The sequence below is a fragment of the Pelodiscus sinensis genome, chromosome 1 (genome assembly GCF_049634645.1).
Source record: "Pelodiscus sinensis isolate JC-2024 chromosome 1, ASM4963464v1, whole genome shotgun sequence".
NCBI classification, from domain to species: domain Eukaryota; kingdom Metazoa; phylum Chordata; order Testudines; family Trionychidae; genus Pelodiscus; species Pelodiscus sinensis.
The window spans coordinates 252,142,790-252,165,561 of NC_134711.1; the positions used below are offsets into that span (position 1 = coordinate 252,142,790).

The following is a 22,772-nucleotide window of genomic DNA, read 5'->3' on the forward strand; positions in this document are numbered from 1 at the left end:
GCCTGGAGTCCATTGCAATTTTAGAAAACGTGTCTGAGGCTTTGTGATGGGTGCAGATATCCACCCAGGCAGAATCCTATTGCCTTTGGAATGAATAGGATTTTTGCCATTGCCTTCCATGGGAGTATCCTAATATTCAGTGGGACATTAATGAGGCCACCAGCTGGGGTAAAGTGCAGGCAAAACAAGCACAAATACTGTCCTGAGCTTGGGATGAAACAGTGAACAAAGAAAGAACGGTAGTACGCTTATTAAGTTTGCAGATGATACCAAACTGGGTGGGGTTGCGACTTCTTTGGAGGATAGGGACATAATTCAAAATGACCTTAGCAAGTTAGAGAAATGGTCAGAGGTAAACAGGATGAGGTTTAATAAAGAGAAATGCAAAGTGCTCCACTTAGGAAGGAACAATCAGTTCCATACATACAAGATGGGAAGCGACTGTCTAGGAAGGAGCATGGTGGAAAGGGATCTAGGGGTCATAGTGGACCACAAGTTGAATATGAGTCAACAGTGTGATGCTGTTGCAAAAAAAGCAAATATGATTCTAGGTTGTATCAACAGGTGTGTTGTAAGCAAAACTCGTGAAGTCATTCTGCCGCTCTACTCTGCACTAGTTAGGCCTCAGCTGGAGTACTGTGTCCAGTTCTGGGCGCCACATTTCAAGAAAGATGTGGAGAAATTGGAAAGGGTACAGAGAAGAGCGACAAGAATGATTAAAGGTCTAGAGAACATGACCTATGAAGCCAGGCTTCATGAACTGGGCTTGTTTAGTTTGGAAAAAAGAAGATTAAGGGGGGACATGATAGCGGTTTTCAAATATCTAAAAGGGTGTCACAAGGAGGAAGGAGAAAATTTGTTCCTCTTGGTTTCTGAGGACAGGACAAGGAGTAATGGGCTTAAAGTGCAGCAGAGGAGGTTTAGATTGGATATTAGGAAAAAATTCCTAACTGTCAGGGTGGTCAAATATTGGAATAAATTGCCAAGGGAGGTGGTGGAATCTCCCTCTCTGGAGATATTTAAGAACAGGTTAGATAGATATCTGTCAGGGATGGTGTAGGTGGAGCTTGGTCCTGCCTTGAGGGCGGGGGGCTGGACTCGATGACCTCTTGAGGTCCCTTCCAGTCCTATTATTCTATGATTCTAACGGGTGCATAATTTCCTTCCCAACTCAGGCCTATTCCACGTCTTTTGAGCGTGCCTGTTATTTCGAAATATAACAGGCTTGCTATTCCAATGACCATGGAAACATTATTCCACAAGGAGTAAGGGACGTTTTGGAATAGCAGTTTATTTCAAAATAAGCACTGAGTAGACAGCGCCAAATTTCAAAATAAGCCATTTGAAATAAAATACACAATTTGTGTAGCTGAAATTGTGTGAGGGAGATTCCACCACCTCCCTTGGCAATTTATTCCAATATTTGACCACCCTGACAGTTAGGAATTTGTGTAGCTGAAATTGTGTATCTTATTTTGACCTACAGTGCAGTGTAGATGCACCCTCAAAGTGCCGGGAGGCAGCAGTAAAGACTGGTTTGTGCCGAACTATGCTCTCCGGCCCTGCCAAATAGCAGGTGTGAGTGCAGGAGGAGCTACTGTGACATGACCCAGCAGTAATTATTTTTGGTTGGGCAGCTATGCTACATCCCAGCTAAGGAAACATAATTGACAGTGAATTAGTGGAACCACTGACATTAAATTAGCCACATTCTGAATAGCCTGTTGAAAGATGTGGCACCCATGTGCTAACATCCATATCAATCTCCTTCATGAGATTCTTCAAGGCAGAAATGTGAAAGTTGGAGCTTGTTCAAGTTGTAGCTGATTCACTTAAAAGCTGATTTATGATTCTAGCTCAGATTAGCAGTACAACCATGTGCTTTTCCAGTACACAATCTCTGCAGCCAGCTGAGGCTCTGACGTTGCAAACACTTTCACGTGTGCTTAAATCAGGGATGTGAGCAATCTCAGTGGTTTTGGCGGGGACTGAATGGATAGTATCTATTGATTGTTACCTTCAAACATCCTGTTCTAACACTTCAATACAACTTTGATTTTAATCTAAGCTTGGATGATTACAACCGTCTGGTTACACTGTGTAATGGGACTAATGAAGGCATGCTACGGAGGAACCCACAAGGGAAGTCTAGTGAACAGCTGCCAACCATGGAAGACATCCAGAACTGCCTTTCACTTCGAGACTTTGATAATCCTCCTTTTTTCCGGAATTCTAATTTCAGCTTCAGGTTTGTGCTCCATCTCCTATCACTTGTTCTAATCAAGGCTAGCCTTTGATATGTACAGGAGAAAATGTACCCAGTGTTCCTTGGGTCCTTAACTCAAATAAGTTTTGTTTTTCTTTGTTTAAATCATTGTGATGGGGTGGGACTGCAGATGGGAGGTTCAGAATGCAGGCTGTCCCGGGTAGAGAGGATGACCCCAGCCCTCTTTCACTACAGCAATTTAGGGCCAGGTGAGATGCACCTGTCCATGGCCACTGCAGTGGGCACAGCTGGAGGAGGGGTGCATGTTCTCCACCTGGGGGACATGCAGACAGACAGACAAACTCTGAAATATATAGTAGATAGCTGTTCCATTTTCTCCATTCCTATCCCCTGCTGGCCCAATGGGGTTATTGCTGTCCCAGTTCCCATTTCTGAGCCCTGGCCTCCCACCCCGCCCCGCCCCGTGGTCATTCTACAGTATAATTGTCCCTCCTACCTGACCCCTCCCTTTCCATTTTATGAGAAACAATAGAATTCCAGGAACATTCCATTATCCTGGCACAACCAAACCTTGACCTCGGTTTAAGTTAGGATAAGAGGAAGCTGCATACCAAATGTAGTGGTCCTAGCTCTTACCATTTAGGAGGAGTTCTTGAACAAATGAACTCACAGATGGATGGATGGACGGGCACACAGTCAGTCTGTCAGAGAGATGCACATTTCTAAAATGTATAGTAAGATTTGGGGGAGTGCTGGTCAATAGGTGGATACTTAAATCTTCTCTTATCCCATACACAGGAATTGTCTAGAAGGGTTTGAGAAAGCAGATGGAACTTTTGTCTCCCCAGTGGTGAGCCTGCATAACTTGGTTCACTCTTTCCTGAATGGAACTGGCACTTCCTCTCATGCTGCAGCTAATGATCCCATTTTTGTGGTATGTCACTTTTCTAATCTGATTGCAATTGAATATACCTCTGTTATATTCACTTAAATAGACTATATGGGCCAATGGTATTCAATAACTCAGTCACTAGCAGTCCAACAAGGCCCAGGGTTTGACAGAGATGCAAGCCGGCTTCACACTAATAGCAAATACATCCTTAGAAATCCTTCTAAGCTTTTATTAAAGATGCAGAAAAGAAGGATAACAGTGATAGCCTCTGAAATATAAAGTATTAAATAACCCTTGTATGTTAACAATATCCCTTGTTTCCTCGTATGTTATCTAGAGAGAGTTTTGAGAAGGAAAAATCTCTGTGAGTGTCTCTTAGATGGTATCAAAGATTATAATAATGGTTCTTTTGGGGCTAGTTAGTAAAGAGAAGTTAGATTAAATGAGCTGGAGATGTTCTGTTTCTGTTGTTGTTTGGGATTCTGTTGGAGCTAGCATGGGTGGCAGTGTCATCTAGATCCCCCTGCCTGGCCTGGACTTCTTTCAGGATCAGGAGGACAATGGCTAAGTGTCCCAGGAGATGGTGGGTATGACAACCATGATGGGGAAGCTTTGTTCCAATACAAAAGTTTTCTCTCTTAACTCTATTTCTTTAAGGACCTGCAAAGAAAATGGTGGCTAGATTAGCCCATCCCTCATTATTTTGTCTACCAATTAGGTCTAGTTTCTGACACACCATGGTTGGTTTATTGATTTTTGATCTCACACTTCACTTGTTTACCAAGCACGGTCTTTACACCATCCTTGAATTATATCAGCAGGTCTTTTTGATGTAATCAATCTTTCTGTCTCACTTTTGCATCTTGTCCCATCAACACTGTTACAGGTTATGGTGACATCTTATGAATATGTACTCACATTTTATAGCTAAATGTACAATTAGGGTAAATTTGTAGACCTATTATCACAATTCCAAACACAGAACTCTAAAAATAAAGCAGATAAAATAAAGCAGTGAGCAAGTGTAATTTCAGTAGCTGAGCTTGTTACAGTTTCGGTCTCCACACAGATGCTTGTCAAATTCATTGAAAACCTATTTATTTTTACATGTTTCTAGAACTGGTTGCCTTTGGTAGAGTAAACCATAATTATCGTGTAAAGAAATTTCACCAGAATTCTTTTCTTCTATGGCCTTTATTGTAAGCTAGCTTTGATATTCCTCAGTGATGTTCGCTTCTTACTCTTTAACCCCCTTTGAAAACAATTTAGATTTGTAATCAATGAGGGTTGGCAGTGATTGCTAGTTCACATACAGGCTGAAAGGAGATTGCTACTGGGTAGCTATGTTATAAAATAAAAGAAACACACAATTAAAAAAAATTGAACCAGGATAAATATTTCATGATACCATTATTTTCTTGTATTACTTTTGTAAAACAATGTATTACTTTTTCACTAGGCAGTTTGAATATCAAAGTCTTTTGGACCTGGTCTACACCAGGGAGTTATTTCAAAATAACCCCCCTTTGTTCGAAATAATAAATGGAGCATCCACACTACCAAGTCCATTATCTGAAATAGGCTGCTTATTTCAAAATCTGTACTCCTGTTTTCCTCAGGGAATAACACTAATTTCAAAATAGCATTATTGTGGATGCTTTGCTGCTGCTAATTCAAAATAATTGGCCTCCAGAGGCTTCCCACAGCTGTAGTTCTGATTGCTCTGGCCATACCTTGTGCCAGGGCTGTTCCTCACTCTAGCGCTCTTGAGTGCAGAAGGTGGGGGCCCACAAAATACCTTAAATACCTTGCCTCTACAGGCTCTGCTTACAAAAAAAACCAAAAACAAAACCCACCCTCCCCAGAATCAGAGATGCATGGAAAATAGGCTGCCACCATTAAGTGATTTAAACCCTGAAAAAACAAGAAGAAATACTTGAATTTCTTTCCCAGGGGTACCCCAAGCTCTTTTGCCAGAAGAGAGCTTGAAAAAGAAAAAAAAAACCACCAAAAAACCACTGTGTCTTTTATAGCTGACCTCTCAGCCTAGGCAAACATACACACAGACCCTCTATTCATAATTCAAAATGACCTGGACAAATTGGAGAAATGGTCTGAGATAAATAGGATGAAGTTTAATAAAGACAAATGCAAAGTGCTCCACTTAGGAAGGAACAATCAGTTTCACACATACAGAATGGGAAGCGACGGTCTGGGAAGGAGTACGAGAGAAAGGAATCTAGGGGTTATAGTGGACCACAAGTTAAATATGAGTCAGCAGTGTGATGCTGTTGCAAAGAAAGCAAACATGATTCTGGGATGTATTAACAGGTGTGTTGTGAGCAAGACATGAGAAGTCATTCTTCCGCTCTACTCTGCACTGGTTAGGCCTCAATTGAAGCATTGTGTCCAGTTCTGGGCACCACATTTCAAGAAAGATGTGGAAAAATTGGAGAGGGTCCAGAGAAGAGCAACAAGAATGACTAAAGGTCTAGAGAACATGACCTATGAGGGAAGGCTGAAGGAATTGGGTTTGTTTAGTTTAGAAAAGAGAAGATTGAGGGAGGACATGATAGCAATTTTCAGATATCTAAAAGGGTGTCATAAGGAGGAGGGAGAAAACTTGTTCATCTTGGCCTCTGAGGATAGATCAAGAAGCAAAGGGGCTTAAACTGCAGCAAGGGAGGTTTAGATTGGACATTAGGAAAAAGTTCCTAACTGTCAGGGTAGTCAAACACTGGAATAAATTGCCCAGGGAAGTTGTGGATTCCCCATCTCTGGAGATATTCAAGAGTAGGTTAGAAAAATGTCTCCCAGGGATGGTCTAGAGAGTATTTGGTCCTGCCATGAGGGCAGGGGACTGGACTCGATGACCTCTCGAGGTCCCTTCCAGTCCTAGTATTCTATGATTCTATTACCTTCCAGGACACAAGAATCAAATCATCCCCTTAAGAAAGGTGATTTTATTAACAAAAACAAAAAGATATACTTGATAAAGCATACTTGGTTGCTAGGTGTTACAGAGCAACTGAGAAAAGAACAGATCAAAACACAAAGAAACAATCTCTTTGGTCTGTAGCTTAAATATGGTGAGTGGGGGAGGAAAAATACATGGAATTCACATAGAGACATTTAAGCCAAACAAACAAAACAAAGAAACATATCCTGATCGCAACTAAATATACATTTTCCCCTTATTTACTCATGATCCCTTCATCGTCCAGTCCACTTCCATGCTCCAAATTCCTTGCAGGCATGGTAGTTTGATTATTGCACACTGATCCCTCCAGCCCTTAACTTAGAACTTCCCCAAAAGAAAGAAGCAGCTAGGTATCTATATACAATTCAAATTAGAACCCTCTTTCTCATTGGCTTTCCTGGCTTTCTGCCAATACCCCTGCTAGGTGCCTGGAGCAGTATGTGGGTGGTCTGGACCAATTGCGCCATGAGGCACAGCATGAGGCCTGGGAGCCTGGCACTGCTTTGCAGCAGCTCTGGCTCCATGATGCCAGTGCTCTGGCATCCGCGAGGACAACCAGAGCACACTGTGAGGGAGGAGGCAGTGGGGGAGTGGCATGTGAGACGCGGCTGTAGAGAGAAACCCCTGAAAGCAGGCGTCACAGCTCGCCTGACCAAGTAGCGACAGGAAGTCTCTGCCTTCCTGGTGCCCGCCCAAAAGAGCTTCTCAGAGCTCTAAGTCTGAGACAGGTTCCAATTAATGTGGACGTGCTATTTCGAAATAATTCTGACTAATTTCGATGCTCCCATGTAGTGGGGACACGCTATTTCGATTTTGTTAAATTGGGAGTTATGATGTCAATTTTAGTTATTTTGGAATTATTTCCTAGTGTAGAAATGCCCTTCATATGGATATTGAAGATAATAGATACCCCAATAATGAATTTGCCTTTCTGTGTTTGTATTGGACAATTGTCTGAAATTGATTTAGCTACAGCTTTTTCTAGCAGATGCTTTGTAGCACAAACAAGCACAATTCTGGCAAACTGCACCAAATTCAGAGATGATGCGGCATGATGTAAATAGTATGTGATCAGATTCATGGGAAGGAATCTAAGTTGGGGTACTTTGCTTTATGCAGTAAGAAGATGGAAGAGAATGGTGTATACATACAAGAGTTAGACCCTGATATTGCAATTCTGAATGACCTCAGGGGAGCTACATGTGAGGGCACTTGCTCTCTCGGAGCCAAGTGCAAGATCAGAGATCATGAGGAGAAGCAAAATCAGGGGCGCCATCCTATTTATTATGGCATCACTTAATTAGTTATCAGGGAGATTTGTTTAGAAATGGTTGAATCTTGTTATGGTATCTGAATGCCACCTGTACCCTTACACTGCTTGTTACATGGTGAAGAGTAAAAAGCAGCAAGGATATTCTTTTCAGCAGGGATTACGCTCCTCCGTGTTTGGAAATCCTACTATACTGACTACATTTTGGGCCTTATCACAGTTCAAATGGTATTTTTCGTCTTTTTTGTATTTCATACCATCTCAAGACTCTAAGCACTTTTTCAGATATTTAAAAATACACAAAATCAATAAACTGCTTCCCAGCCCATCTTGCTTAATCCAACCCACCATGAAAACTTAAACAATAGAGGAGGCCTGCAGTTTCCTGGGGCCCACTTATTGGAAAATGTACCACTCTTCGCTGTCCTAAATCTGTGAGCAACCTGTAACTTGCAACTCTGTAAGTAGAACCCTGTGCAGATAGAAATGTCTACCCACGGATGTGATTATCTACAGTTAGACATCAGAATCCACTTAGTTGCAGGACTCTACTCCCAAGAGTCACTGCAGCATAGGGTTGCCAGGTGTCCAGTATTCTACCAGACAGTCCGGTATTTGTGCTCTTTATTCGGTAAAAAAAAATCAGAGAATACGGGACATGTGCAATGTCTGGTATTCTCTGATTTTTCCGGCTGCGCACCAGACGGAAGCCTGGCATGGGCAGGGGAAGCGACTGGAAGGCAGGGCCATGATTGGCGCTATGAGCCTGTGATTGTGCAGAAGCCTGGCGGGGGTAGGGAGAGTGGCTGGGACTCTCCTGCCCCCACCAGGCTTCTGTGCAATCACAGGCTCTCAGTGCCGATCGTGGCCCCGCCTGCCAGTTGGGACTTTCCAGTTGGGGCTCTTGGCACATCAGAAGCCTAGTGGGGGCTGGGAGAGGCAGTACTTATTATCCCATGCTTCTTTTTTTGCTTGACAAAAATTTTTAGCCTGTGTTGGGTCATCTGGCAACCCTACATGGAAAGGAGTGTGGTCCTGTCACACACAGGAGCCAGTGCCTTGCACTGGCAGCTCCTCCAGGCAACAAAGCTGCACTGCCACCAGCTCCTGTGCCAGACGCAATGTCTTCTGTCTGGGGTGGCCATATTGCCAGGAGGAGCTGCTGGCACAGGGTCCTGGCTTCCAAGCACGACAGGCCCACATTCCTCTCTGTTGGTCATTGTGGCTCTTGGGAATAGAGCCCCGTGGATCTGCGGACTCAGATGTTAAAACGCATTTAAGAAATCATGTAATTGCTGAAAATTTCAGCGGTTACATGGTGACACCTGAAGGGAAACTGGCTCCTCACATAGTGGGAGGAGTTAAGCCCTGCCTTCTCTCAGAGATAGGCATCTCCTGGGGTGGTCCGTGTATGTAGGCAACCTCAGCAGTTGCCTATGATGACGTCACACCATTGAGGGCTATGGAGGCGGGGGCGCCAATCACGCATTCCTCCTAGGGTGCCAGTTGCCGGCAGCTCTCCTTGAGTTCAATCTTGGGTGTAGGATGATTCCTCCATCTGATTAGCATTCTCAGCTGCAAACCCTTTCTTGACATTAGGTGACTACACCATTTTAGCAAGGAGCAGAGGTGAGAAGAGGAGAAAGAGAAGCAGGAGCTCCCAGCTAAGGCTAGAGGCAAATGCCTGGGCCTGGGGCAGCCTCAGAGACATGGGTGTGGGGCCAACCTCTGGGGCCCTAGGTGCAGGGTAGCAGCTAGGATCTCATGCATGGGCGGTGAAAGCTGGGACCTTGTGCACAGAGGTGGCAGCTGGGAGCCCTTGGGTGCTGCAATACTCTCATATCCCTAGTTCCCTCACCTATATCTTGGGGACAGATCTTGCGAGCTAGTTACACCTGTCTCTAGGGTCCCCCAAAGCACAGGGCCCAGAGCAGTTGCCCAGATTCACCCTATTCAAAGGATGGCTCTGCTTCTTTCACCCCCCCAATCCTCTGCCCCAGTTTGAGCCCCCTCTCGAACTCCAAATCCTTCATGCCCAGCTCGGAACCTGCACCTTAACCCCAGCCCCATGCCCCAGCCCTAAGCCCCCTCCTGGAGTTCCTACCCCTTGCACATCCCAACTATGTAACCCAGACCTGAGCTCCCCTCCCATACTCAAATTCCCTCCCAGAGCTTGCCCCGCCTCCTGCACCCAACCCTTTGTCCCAGCCCAGGGAAAGTGAGGGAGGGAGGGAGAAGGAATGATGGGGGTTGGGCTGGAGTGAGCGAGAGGCAGGGCTTCAGGGAGGGGGCAGGGCAGGAATCAAGGCAAGGGTGTTTGGTTCTGTGCAATTAGAAAGTTGGCAACCCCTACAAATCAGGTGAAGGAGGAATATCCAGACTGACACCTCAGCCCTGGGCTAAAAGTTCAGTGGGAAGGTGCCCTAATCTAGTAGACCAACTGTGTGCATGCCTGGTGTGAAGCTGCAGTGTGTTTGCACTGAGCCTGATAGGGAACTTAAATTACAAAAATTATAGGTACTTGCAGACTTTGGGGACAGAGGCATCAGGCCTTTATGAATTTTAGTGGGGCCTAATTCTTGAACACCTACGTCCTTTAGCAGCTCCAGCCCAAAGAGTTTTGCTACTGTTACCAGTAGGAGTGCCAGGTGTCTGGTATTGAACTGGACAGTTCGGTATTTTTGCTTCCTGTCCGGTAAAAGAATTCAGAAAATACCGGACACCTAAAATGTCCGGTACTTTCTTATTTTTTCCTGGTCAGGAGGCAAAAATCCTGAGCTGTCCAGCTCAATATGGAGGCAAGCCTGGCAACTCTAGTGCTTACCTGGTTCCGCAAGGGAGCTGTCCGGCCCCGCGCAGGGAGGCAAGATGGCAGGTGGCTGCCGGCAGCCTGTTAGGGCCACAAAGCTTCACCACACGTTTCTTAAAGGGCCGTGCTGTTTTTTGGGGGGGTTGGTTTTTTTTGTTTAACAACTTTTGGAGTCTTTTTTTTTTCTGTATTTTTTCTGAAACCATCCTAGTACCAGCTGTGCTGGAATAGCCAAAGATAAAGTAGTTCTCTACAGCTAGCTCACCTAAAGGACACTGAGAATTTTTGTTATATTGAAAAAGATTGGGAGATGTATACGTGTCTGTAAAGTTTGTTCTAAGCAGATTTGGAGTGTATGGGCTCCCTCTGGTGCCTGACTTAAAATATACTTTCTGAAGAAATATTTGCATTTGAAAGGCTGAGTCCATTTTTCACCCAAACTCCTTATTCCTAAATCAAGCTTTTTGAGAGTGAGATTTGTAGGCACCTAGATAAGTGGTCTGATTGATAAATGTGCTGAGCACTCAAACAGAAAATTAGTGAGGAGGGGAAACAGGAAAGGTGAAGGCAGGAGTACAAATACCTTAAATGTCTTACAGGTACTGTGCTATCACAACCCTCCGTTGGGGTGGGGAGAGCTCAGGGCTGGGGCGGGTTGCGATAGAACAGTACCTGTAAGAAACTGAAGTGTGGATGGAATACAGGGGGGTCAGGGCAGAAGGGTTGGGGTGTGTATGGATGTGGGGGAGCTCAGGTCAGGGGGGCTGAGAGGTGTGAGAGACTTAGGTCAGAGGGGTATGTGGGGGTGCAGAATCAGGATGGGGGTGCAGGAGTCAGGGCAAAGGGTGGGGGTGTTCAGGGCAGAGGATTGTGGGGGAATTGGGGGAGCTTGGGGCAAGGAGTGTGGCCACTGCACTGCCTGGCTGCTGGATCCCTGGGACTGACCAGGGCAGTAGGGATTGTAGTGCCTGGCCGCTGGATTCCCAGGATTAGCCAGAGTGGCAGGGATCACACTACCCAATTCCAGCCACACTTCAACCCAAGCACCGGGCCCGGAATGTGGGTGTGCTATGGCCACACTGCCTAGGGTGTAGCAATGCAAGCCATTTTTGTCATTATACCAGTAGTATTCAGAATCCCACCCCCAGCCAGGTAGTCTCTTACCAGCGCACCACAGCGGAGGCACACCGGCTTACTTCACCTTTGAGAGAAGGAAAACTGTGCATTTCAAAAATTGCAATGTGGAGAAAATAGCTCAAATTAAACAAGCTCTGAGCAACACTTCCTTGGCAACTATCAAATCTTTTGTATCATGGATGAAGTGCTTCTAACTTGGCACTTGGCATACCACTTACCAGTACTTCTTCTTGTCTACCTAGTCCCTGCCTTTTCCAGCCCAATCCTTCCTGCGACATGCCCAGGCCTGCTAAAAGACTACCTTAGCTCTTTTCCAGTTCATCAGGCCATTCTGTTTCCCGAGAATTTTTTTAAAAGTGCAGAATAATTTGTTTCTGTTTCTTTGCTGCATCAGAGTTCTGGGAGGGTTATTAATGCTATCTGGAAAACTGATTCCTGAAAACAAAAGCAAAAGGAGTCAGGACTCCTATAGTCAAGTTCAGAAATGCGTTTAAGTCAAGAAAAAGAATAAGCTGATATGTCCTCAGTGACCCCCTAAAACATGTAAGTTACACCCAGTTAGACTTTATATAGACTCTCCTTCACTTGTTTTTTTTTTTACTCATATCCACTTACCTAGGTTTAACTGGAACTCTCTGCTCCTTACACATTGTGCATAGTTTGGTCCTCAGAATATGAGTCTCAGAAAGCCTAAAAATACGTCTACATTGGAGTTGAAAGGTGTGACTCAGTTTGTGTTGCCATACCCACGTTAGTGCTGCTTGAGTTAGTGCCTAAAAGTAGCAGTGTGCTTGTGGCAACATAGCTGGTAGTGCGTGGTAGTTGCCTGAATATATATGCAGAAGGCAGAGTGAGATTACACTCAGAGGGCACATCTAGACTACGTTTAAATTTCGAACGAGGATATGCAAATTCGGTGGGAATTTGCATATCTTCTTCTGATCGCTTTTTCAAAAGCGGGTCTTTCGAAAGTGAAAGTAGTCTGGATGCGTTTTTTTCAGAAAAAAACACCCTTTTTTTGAAAAACTGCATAAACCTTTTTTTGGAAAAAAAAATTTCGAAATGTAAATGTAGTCTAGACGTGGCCAGAGTGGCTAGGCCGAGCAGCTGCCAGTGCCACTGCAGATAAATACAGACATGGATGGCGGGTGAACCGCTGGCTCATCCCCTGGCCCGAAGACACTGCTCCTTCCATGTTCATTGGAGCCCAACCCCATTCCCACTACAGCAGATGCTGGCCCCTCCTCTGTGGTAGTGACCCCAGTCTTCCTTGGTCCTGGAGCTCTGGTGAGCCAGACAGAATGGCTACAGTTTGCCTGGCTCTGGATAGCTGGACAGCATGGCTGCAGCCTCCCGCAGCCCTACGGCATGAGTGAGGAGAGCTGGGAGGTGCAGCCCCAGCCACTTTGGGTCAACCCCTAACCTTGAGGTCCCCATTCCGGCAGCCAACCTACCAGCCCCAATGCTGGGTGGCCAGAATGTTTCCAGTGCTGAGAAGACAGGCAGCACAGAGCGACCTTCAGCCTGCCTGCCCCATCCTCTACCATGGGAACAGCCAGCAGGAGGGGCCTGGACTCAGGTGGAGTATGGGAGGGGCTATGTGAAGGAGTTTGGGAAGGCAATGCCTTCCCCTGCCTACAATACCTGTCACCCAAGAGGGCAGAGCTAGCATGGATACATCTGTGGGAGCTGAGAATCACACTTTCCAGTGTACTCTAAGAATGTCTAGTTTGGTGTAACTCACACTGCAAGGGTCAGGAGGTACGTAGCAAGTTCTACCCCTGTGTATAATAAAACAGCCCCCATTCTAGTTCAGCTTACACCCTGGCCTTAATACCTTAATTGGATCCATGGCATGTAAACTAGATCAGCTTAGCTTCCCTGCCCTTACCGGTGAAAGCTGACACAATGGGCTGGAAAGCCTGGGCCTCATTTCTTTTTGGTCTTGCCTTAGATTAGGGCTCAATTTTAAACTGATTTATGAGCCTATAGAGGGGATAAGAGGCTGTGCATCCCCTTCTCTCTTGCATGAGTTTGCATTGCAGATTACATAATATACAGTGAACAGTCACCACCAGGTTGCTACTCCACAGCCAGCACAGGTGGGCAGGGCATGGGCTGGCAAGGGCAGGGAGCCAGCAAAACCAAGGCTCTGCTCCCTCGGTACACTGGTCAACACAACTGAGTTGACCCATCACCTTGGGGAACATAAGTGCCTGGGGAGAAGGAACCACCAATGTTTCTTGCCCTGTGATATTGCGACAGTTGGTGAGTGAGAGCTCGGGCCTTGCTGGGCTCTTGAGGCAGTGCAGCTAAGTGCAGGGCAGACTGGAGGGGGCCAATCCAACTGCTAGGGAGTTCAGCACTTCTCAGTGGAACAGCGCCCACACACATGGTGGCTACGTCTACACTGGCATGATTTTCCGGAAATGCTTTTAATGGAAAAGTTTTCCGTTAAAAGTATTTTCGGAAAAAGTGCATCTAGATTGGCAGGATGCTTTTCCGGAAAAGCACTTTTTGCGTAAAAGCGTCCGTGCCAATCTAGATGCACTTTTCCGCAAAAAAGCCCAGATCGTCATTTTCGTGATCGGTGCTTTTTTGCGGAAAAGAAATCTCTGCTGTCTACACCAGCCCTTTTCTGGAACAGTTTTTCGGAAAAAGACTTTTGCCCGAACGGGAGCAGCATAGTTTTCCCGGAAAAGCACTGATGATTTTATGTGAGATCGTCAGTGCTTTTCCGGAAATTCAAGTGGCCAGTATAGACAGCTGGCAAGTTATTCCAGAAAAGCGGCTGATTTTCTGGAATAACTGGCCAGTGTAGACTCAGCCGGTTTGTGTATTTACTGGCATTTCCTACTTCTAAACTGATCCAATCTTGGTGATTTAAAAAAAAAAATGTTGGATGCTGTTGGAACCAGAAAGGTGCTTATGTGCGTGTGTAATTGAACTGACAGGTCCTTCACACTTTTACTGATGCCATCTTTGATGAGTGGATGAAACAATTTAACCCCTCTGACAATGCCTGGCCTTTGGAGCTGGCCCCTATTGGGCACAACAGGATGTACAACATGGTCCCTTTCTTCCCACCTGTGACCAATGCTCAACTCTTCTTAGCTGCAGAACAGCTCGGCTACAATTATGCCATTGACCTACCAGGTAAGTAACAGACATGCTAAAGGAATTGCAGAGGAAGAGACTGGGCCACTCAAGTTTTCATATAAAGGTCTTTTGATATCTGCGTATTCAGAGCAACATTTTCATAAGCACCCATATCACATTTTTCTAAAAGGGCTTAGAGAACCAAGGTGCCCAAGTTTCCCTGAAAGTCAGCAGCGGGAGAAGATGGCAGTAACTGACGCCAACAATATACGGCGTAACATTTTCAAAAATGCTTAAGAGACTTAGAAACCTAAATGCCCATTTTCAAAAGCCACTTAGGCATGTCAGTGTTGTGAAAACCCACCTCAAACTTCCCTCAACCCCTCCCCCCCAAACAATAGCAGAAGGTTTCAGAGCATGGGTCAGGCTCCCACCAGGATACAACTAGCAGGGTAGCTCTTTGGGCTTAGGCTGAAGCCCAGATTCTGAATCCTGGGGAGTTGTGAAGGTCTTTGAGGCTGGACTCTAGCCCAAGGCCAATGTCTGTCCTGCTAGTTTTAACCCCACAGCACAGCCGTTCAAGGCTGAGTCATTTGACCCAGGTTCTGAGAGGATGCTGCAGATCTCTTTTTGCTGTGTAGACATACTCTCAGGCTTCTTAGTAACTGAGATGCTTTTGAATATTTTACCCCAAATAAGGGAAAGTGAAAAGACCAAGTACAGATGTTCTGTCCTGTGGGGTTGACATGGGCTGAATGTCAAGAATGTACCATGCATGGTCTAGCACTTCACTCTAGGGAGCACTGCTGAGATCCGTCATTTTTCCTTATTTCTTACAGCTGCCTAAATAAATAAAATCCTGTCCTTGAAACTTACAAATTGTGCATAGGTAGGCTTTTAAACTCTGTCCCTTTTCCCATTGCCCTTCCTTTCTCATTCCCTTCATTTGTTACACTTGTGTCTTGAGTCTGATATTAAGTTAGATTATAAACTCTTGCAGCCAGGATTGTGTTTTACTGTATGGCTGCACACTGCCTACACAAGGGAGCCCTGATCCTGACTAGGGACATTGGGTGCTAAAGTGATAATAATAGTCCCATGTATGTTAAAGCCGAGTCTAATATTTGCTCCTCCTCCTTTGTGATTTTAGAAACAAAGTTATTCCCGATCTATAACTCAGATACTGTTTCTGTATTTACAGAGTCACTTGAAGAAACTCGTGCTTGGACTATTATGGTTGGATCCACGATTGGAGGAGCACTGATAGCTTTAGTTGTACTAATTATGCTGCTTGCACTCTTTCAGCACAGAAGATACAGAAAAGGTTTTGAACCGTTGATAAATGCAAAGTTCAGCAAAAAAAATTATACAGAAGAGGCCTAGTGCTGTACATTGCTTCATCAGATTGACTTGTAGGAAACTAACCTGATTAGTTGTTCAGCTCTTAGCCAAGTGCTGAACTAATAACTTGACACACACTCCTTGGCTGTGTCTAGACTGGCAAGTTTTTCTGCAAAATCATTTGATTTTGCGGAAAAACTTGCCAGCTGTCTACACTGGCCACTTGAATTTCCGCAAGAACACTGACGATCTCATGTAAGATTGTCAGTGTTCTTGCGGAAATACTATGCTGCTCCCGTTCGGGCAAAAGGCTTTTTCCGAAAGACTTTTGCGCAAAAGGGCCAGTGTAGACAGCACAGTACTGTTTTCCGCAAAAAAGCCCCGATCGCGAAAATGGCGCGTCTAAATTGGCCACGATGCTTTTGCAGAAAAGCATCCTGCCAATCTAGACGTGCTTTTCCGAACATGCTTTTAACGGAAAACTTTTCCGTTAAAAGCATTTTCGGAAAATCATGCCAGTGTAGACGTAGCCCTTTGCTAAACAACTAGCTACATTGTCTTCAGTCTCAATGGCCTTTTCCTGTTATGTGGGATCAACAGTATCATGACACATTTTGACACAACACATGAGGTACTTTGCTTTACACGTGTGCGTTTATGCACACACATGCACAGCCTAAGACAGGCCAGAGTTCTCCTGTTGCTGGAGATTGCAGTTTGACTCGGCTTTGGATCACATCATCTGAGAATCCTATGGACAGAGAAAATAAAAACATCTTGTGAGAAAGACAAATGCAATTTTGTTTCCTAAATGTGTTTCTGAACGAATAGTCCTGTGATAGGCAGAATTTAATTGACTATATATCTTTGGATGGTAGATTTCAGTATATACCGGCAGGGCCAGCTCACAACATTTTGGCACCTGAGGCGGGGAGCTCAAATGATGTCCCAATGCTCCCTCGCTTGGGCCAAAACTTTGAAAGGTCTCTTGTGTCCTCCTTCCTCCAGCACAGCACTCCACCATCGCTGTGCTTCTAGAGCAGAGAGAATACATATGCACCAGCAGCAGACACAGTTTTCTACACTCTGGGTCCTAGTGGCACCCCCCCACAGTCTGGCATCTGAGGCAGCCGCCTCAGTTCGCCTCATGGGAGGGCTGGCCCTGTATACAGGCACAAAACAAGATTGCATGTAAGTGATGTTGCTTTAAAAAAAAGGACTCAAATATTTCATGTATGCTTCTGCAGATGCTCTTCTGGGGGTGGGACTGGATGCAATATTGTAAGGAACATGTGGGGACAGTATAAGCCACAGAATAAGCCCTTAACTAACTTTGCATAGGAACTAAATAAGCACCAGGAAACTCCCTAATTCAAATTCCCCATGTCCAGTTAAAAATAATGAGCAGGAATTCATTTTTACCTAAGCAGACACTCCTATAAAAGTTCAGTATCAGGAGCCTGTGGCAGAGACTGAATTCTGCACCTGCCATTCTCCACATGGCAACTTCTCAGACTATGCTGAGCAAAGATGGGGGTGTGTGTGTGTAGTGTTAGACACAGCCGAAGTTGTTGAGGAGTGCTGGTAATTGTGCGGAGATGGCAGTGTGTTGAGTACCAGAGAAGGAAGTGTGAATGTGTATTTGCATATGGAGGGCAGAAATGAAATCATAGATACGGAGAACCCCATGTGGTCCTTCCTAAATGTCCTCAACAAAACCTTTAAGGCCAATTCCAGTAGACAGAGGCTACACACGTGTTGATTTCTAGAAGAATTAAGCTCTGTTTTCACTATTGGAATAAATATTTAGTATATATTGATAGTGGTAATATAACTGTAACTGTAAAGCATACTAAATCACGGAAGAGGTATGGAAATCTTGTTAAATACTTAGTTTTCCTTGCATACATATGGCCCTATTGTAATTTGTGCTAGATGCAAAGCTTGTTCTGAAAATCCTGGCTTTGAGGATGTGTGGATGTTGTATATGGTACATTAAATATATGTTGCTACATGCAATGAATCATATTTTAAAGTATATCTCTTTGGCTCTCCAATAGCTCTCCATGCTCTGTACCTCATGCTTACTATTACACTTTTCTTAATAAGTATATACAGCATTCATCCAATTTTTATTGAAAGTTCTAATGTACAGGAGTGTCTGTAGTAAAAAATTACCAAGTTGTGAGTAGATTATTTCTTACTTGTCTCTTCATCATTTAACACGAGGTACAATTACCTTCACAAACAGGGCAAAGGTACACTGGTGCTAAAATGAGAGTTGTGAATCATCCACTTGTAGCTTAGATTTACACTCCATTTCTCTGTAAGGACCTCTTCCTGCTTTGGTTTTAAATTCCTGGTGTATGGAATGGGGTTGAAGTATGGATTCCACACCATATGCAATCATCAGTACCAGCACAAATATGTGAGTAACAAATCTAGCTGCTGTGGACTCCAAAAAAATAGTGAACATAAAACTCCAGCAACCAATCAACCTACTTTTTGTGGAAACTAAATACCCAGGAGTGGAGAACATGAAGAACAACATTTCTTCCGTGTCAGCGAAAGCATTTTTTGGGGTGAAGTACTTTTTTCTGTCTTCTTCCTGTTCAATACTTGGGGTTGAATTCTGGCTGGTGCTGTACATAAGCCACCAACAGAAAACCTAACATCAAAAATTCAGTTTGGAATCTGGCTACTTCTAGGCTGTGTCTGGACTGGCAAGTTTTTCCGCAAAAGCAGCTGCTTTTGCAAAAAAACTTGCCAGCTGTCTACACTTGCCGCTTGAATTTCCACAAGAACACTGACGATCTCATATAAGATTGTCAGTGTTCTTGCGGAAATACTATGCTGCTCCCATTCGGGCAAAAGTCCTTTTGCGCAAAAGGGCCAGTGTAGACAGCTCAGATTTGTTTTGCGCAAAAAAGCCCCGATCGCAAAAATGGCGATCGGGGCTTTTTTGCGCAAAAGCGCATCTAGATTGGCACGGACGCTTTTCCGCAAAAAGTGCAATCTAGACACTCTTTTCCACAAATGCTTTTAACGGAAAACTTTTCTGTTAAAAGCATTTGTGGAAAATCATGCCAGTCTAGACATAGCCCTAGTGTGGTGCCTCTGAAATATGGCAAAGAGACTATCTAGCCTATCACAGGAACATTCTGGGGCACAGCTTAAGTGTGAATGGGCTGGTCAATGTGTTTTATGTACACACACACCCAATCTGGCAATGATCTATATACACAGCCGCTCACCCTAATTATTCCCATTCTTAGTGAGATTTTACCCCAAATGGGGGAGGTTAATGCCATCACCCTTTCTTGAGGTTTTCTACTGTATGAGGAACAACTTTAATTGAGGCTGAATATTTCGCAGAAGCTCTGACTTCATAGGAGATTGCCGAAGTGCCCACAGTGAATGAGTGTGTTTACTGGCTACTTTCAACTTTTAGCCAAGATCACCCAGTTCTTAAGCTGTGAATTTGCTCCCCACAGGTCCTTCAGCCATGGGAGATGGCAGTCTATTTATAGCACCACCGTTGCATCCCACCAACTGCTTTTTTATCCCCACAGTTCTAGACTGGCAGAAGCCCCTGGGGCTGAGAATGCTGCCCACGATGGAATATGCTCCCTCCTGCCATCTGTGCAAGATGGGTTGCAAGACATCTGAGCAGCAATCTCACAATGGTGGTGCAATGGGGATTAAATGCCATTTCTCCTCCTGAATACAGGTGGTGCTGAGCACCCATCCAGCTTACAAAATAGTGCCTTCCCACTGCACTAGTTTGGTATGTTTTCTAATGGCACAAGCTGAAAAAATGCCACAAGAATTCATTCTGCTTTTCTTCCTAACAACCTATGGCTGGACTGAACAACAGTGATAGCATTCCGTCAAAAAAAAAAAAAAAAGGGGGGGGGGTAGGTAGGGGGGTAAAAATGAGACATGCTTGAGAAGCTTTATAGTAGAGACCTTCACTAAGAGCAAGGGAGTAAATCCAGCATAGGTCTTGTGCTTGTTTGGTCCTTGCCTGTCTGCTGAGAGAACCCACAGAAATGGTGTTTTTGTGTCCTGGACCCAGTCTCCAAGGAGTGCAATTAATGCAGATGACTTAAGTTCTGTAATAAAAAGCACCCCCTATATAGCAATCAAATTTCAGTCCCTCTTTACCTCTGTCCTTGGTATCATAGTTGCAAATTTAAAGCTGTCCTTATTCTCACAGTTACTCATACTAATAGTGAAAGCACGGCATAATCTGCTGCACATAAAAGCACTACATGCCCTCTTGTGGCTTACTTGAAAACCACCTAGAGGCACTGTAAAATTGCCTGCTTCATTTTTTCTTTCAAGTAGTTTCTCAGTATAGCAGCAGAGGAAGGTTTGCAATGCAGTCGCTCTCAACCTTCCCAGGCTAATGTACCTCTTTCAGATGTCTGATTGTGTATCCTCAAATTACGCCTCACTTAAAAACTACTTGCTTACAAAATCAGACATAAAAGTGTCACAAACACTATTGCTGAAACATTGCTTTCGTTCTCATTTTTACCATATAATTATACAATAAATGAATTGGAATATAAATATTGTACTTATGTTTCAGGGTATCATATGTAGCAAAACAGAAACAAGTCCGTGTATGAAATTTTTGTTTGTACTGACCAAACAAACACTGACTAGTGTTGTAAAACGAGACAGATAGCTAGATGAGCTCATGTACCCCCTGGAAGACCTCTGTGTATTCTCAGGGGTACACATACCGCTGACTGAGAACCACTTTTGTAAGGAACAGCATTGCATTTGGCTCAGTAACAGGGCTTCATTGGATTAAAAAATGTGGACAGAATCTACATTAAGCTCCTTTGGGAAGAAAGCTTTATTCATATGCAAATAAAAAAGTGATGTAGTGAGCCTCTAGCCATTTTGATTTTCATGTGTATTTTAAAGGGTTTAGCTTCATGGCCAGATCAAACTGTAAAAAGCAAGAAGAATGTTTTATGTGACAAGGCACAAATATTGGCAAATATCTATAGGCTTTTGTAGTTAATGATGGCATAATTGGCTTTCAGGTACAAGTGGCTAAATACTTTTGTGGGAAAGCTGATAGTGAATATGGAAGCTCTTGAAAGAATTTGTGAGAACTTGACTGGTAAATTAAACCCTGGCCCATTAGTTCAGGTGTGGGGAACCTAAGACCTCGGGGCTGGATGTGGCCCCTGGGTTGCCTGGATCTGGCGCCTGGGACTTAGGGCCTCCCCCAGCATTGAGGAGCCCACACTGGCATTCCATTCCCCTGCCACCTCCCTGCAGTCCCTGGCCCTCACTGAATTTTCTGTGGGTCAGTGGCCCAAAGAAGGTTCCCCACCCCTGCAGTAGTTGGACAGGCGATTTTGAAAGGCCAGGGTTCTGTTGGGAGCTTCTTGGAAAACAGCAGCCACTATGGAGCAGTTTTATGCAGGAACTTCACACACACACACACACACACACACACACACACACACACACACACACACACACACACACACACACACACACACACACACACACACACACACACACACACACACACACACACACACCTCTCTCTCCATTCTTCTCAGTTAACAGTGTTTAAATGAAAAAAATGTCATTCAATAGATGTAACTATTTCTGAGTTATGCCAGACTGAAAAATATCCTTTTTTGCTCTAAAAAATGGCTGTGTTCTTATTATTCATTTGTTTAATTGCTGACAGCACACTAGGCACTTTTCAGAAAAACAGGAAGGCAAGAGCCCTGCCTGAGGATCTAAGGCCTTGTAATGAGTAGAGTATCACACAGGCAGGCTGATGGACCTATGTGAAATTAATTGCAGAATCAGGGCTGCAGAGCCTAATCTTGCAAACAGTTCCTCCTGTGAATACTACGGTCAACACGCAGCCGGGGGAATTTCCAGGAAACCATAAAACCTTTAGTGGACAGCACACGGAGGAGAATGGTGAAAGCTATGGGTTTGAGTGGTGATATTAAGCAGATATTTATGATAGTTTCATGACTGGATATTGTGTACACATATATCTAATTCAATAAGCCATATAAATACTTATTTCTCCACTGTGCTCCAAGCTGTAATGCATAAATAGAATTAATAAACCCCAAGCAAACAATAAACGAACTTAGCCTTTCCTTTGAGTTTCTCAGTGCATCCTTGGCTTCCCTGTCAATGTCTTTTAGAATCCAAGGGGCCAATATCTGAAGATAGAAATTCTCTCACAGGGACTGCTCCTTCCATTTGCAAGCTCAACAGACTATTTCCCTCTCACGTATCACTGGGTCATACTGTTCCATAGGTACAGCAATTATTAACAAGGAAGAGTCAGAAGGAGAAAAGATTTAGGCCTTTTAATCTGTCCTTAACACCAGTAGAACTGGAACCATCTGACCTGCAGGACCTCTGCACAACCCTGGCAAGCAAGCAATGGAGTAGGGAGAGCTGTCTAGCCATTGCTGCTTCCCTACCCTCACTCCCAATCTTCCAACTGGAGCTGGGTGGGCTCAGTGAGTTCCCACAGAAAAAGCCATTGGCTGTGTCTAGACTGGCAAGTTTTTCCACAAAAGCAGCTGCTTTTGCGGAAAAACTTGCCAGCTGTCTACACTGGCCACTTGAATTTCCGCAAGAACACTGACTGAAATCAGTGCTTCTTGAGGAAATACTATGCTGCTCCCGTTCGGGCAAAAGTCCCTTTTGCGCAAAGCTTTTGCAGAAAATCATGCCAGTCCAGACATAGCCATTGTGTATTCAGAATGCATTTGTTTTATTCTGACTTCAACTCCCATCAGGGCAGTTTTATATACTGGTTTTATATATTAATACATTAATATTAATGAAGTTAGTACCTGTCCCAGAAACAATTTCTTATATGAAATAACATGTACTGTCTGGAGGCTACTTCCTATTAGAGCAACAGTTCTCTAACATAGGGGTACAGTGTGACTGTGACTAGAGTTCACAGCATTACTGGGAGTCCTATTGGTCTAACAGCCT

General features: G+C 44.4%; 1 protein-coding gene across 1 annotated transcript in view; it reads left to right on the plus strand.

Moving 5' to 3' along the window:
* Window positions 1-22,409, plus strand: part of DCT (dopachrome tautomerase) — a 44,512-nt gene extending 22,103 nt beyond the window's left edge. Inside the window, exons 5-8 of the mRNA XM_075918823.1 lie at window positions 2,069-2,248; window positions 3,026-3,161; window positions 14,270-14,471; window positions 15,616-22,409. Coding sequence (XP_075774938.1) covers window positions 2,069-2,248; window positions 3,026-3,161; window positions 14,270-14,471; window positions 15,616-15,797 — 700 coding nt within the window. The 3' untranslated portion in view covers window positions 15,798-22,409. The remainder of the gene's footprint in view (window positions 1-2,068; window positions 2,249-3,025; window positions 3,162-14,269; window positions 14,472-15,615) is intronic.
* The last annotated feature ends 363 nt before the right edge of the window (window positions 22,410-22,772 follow it).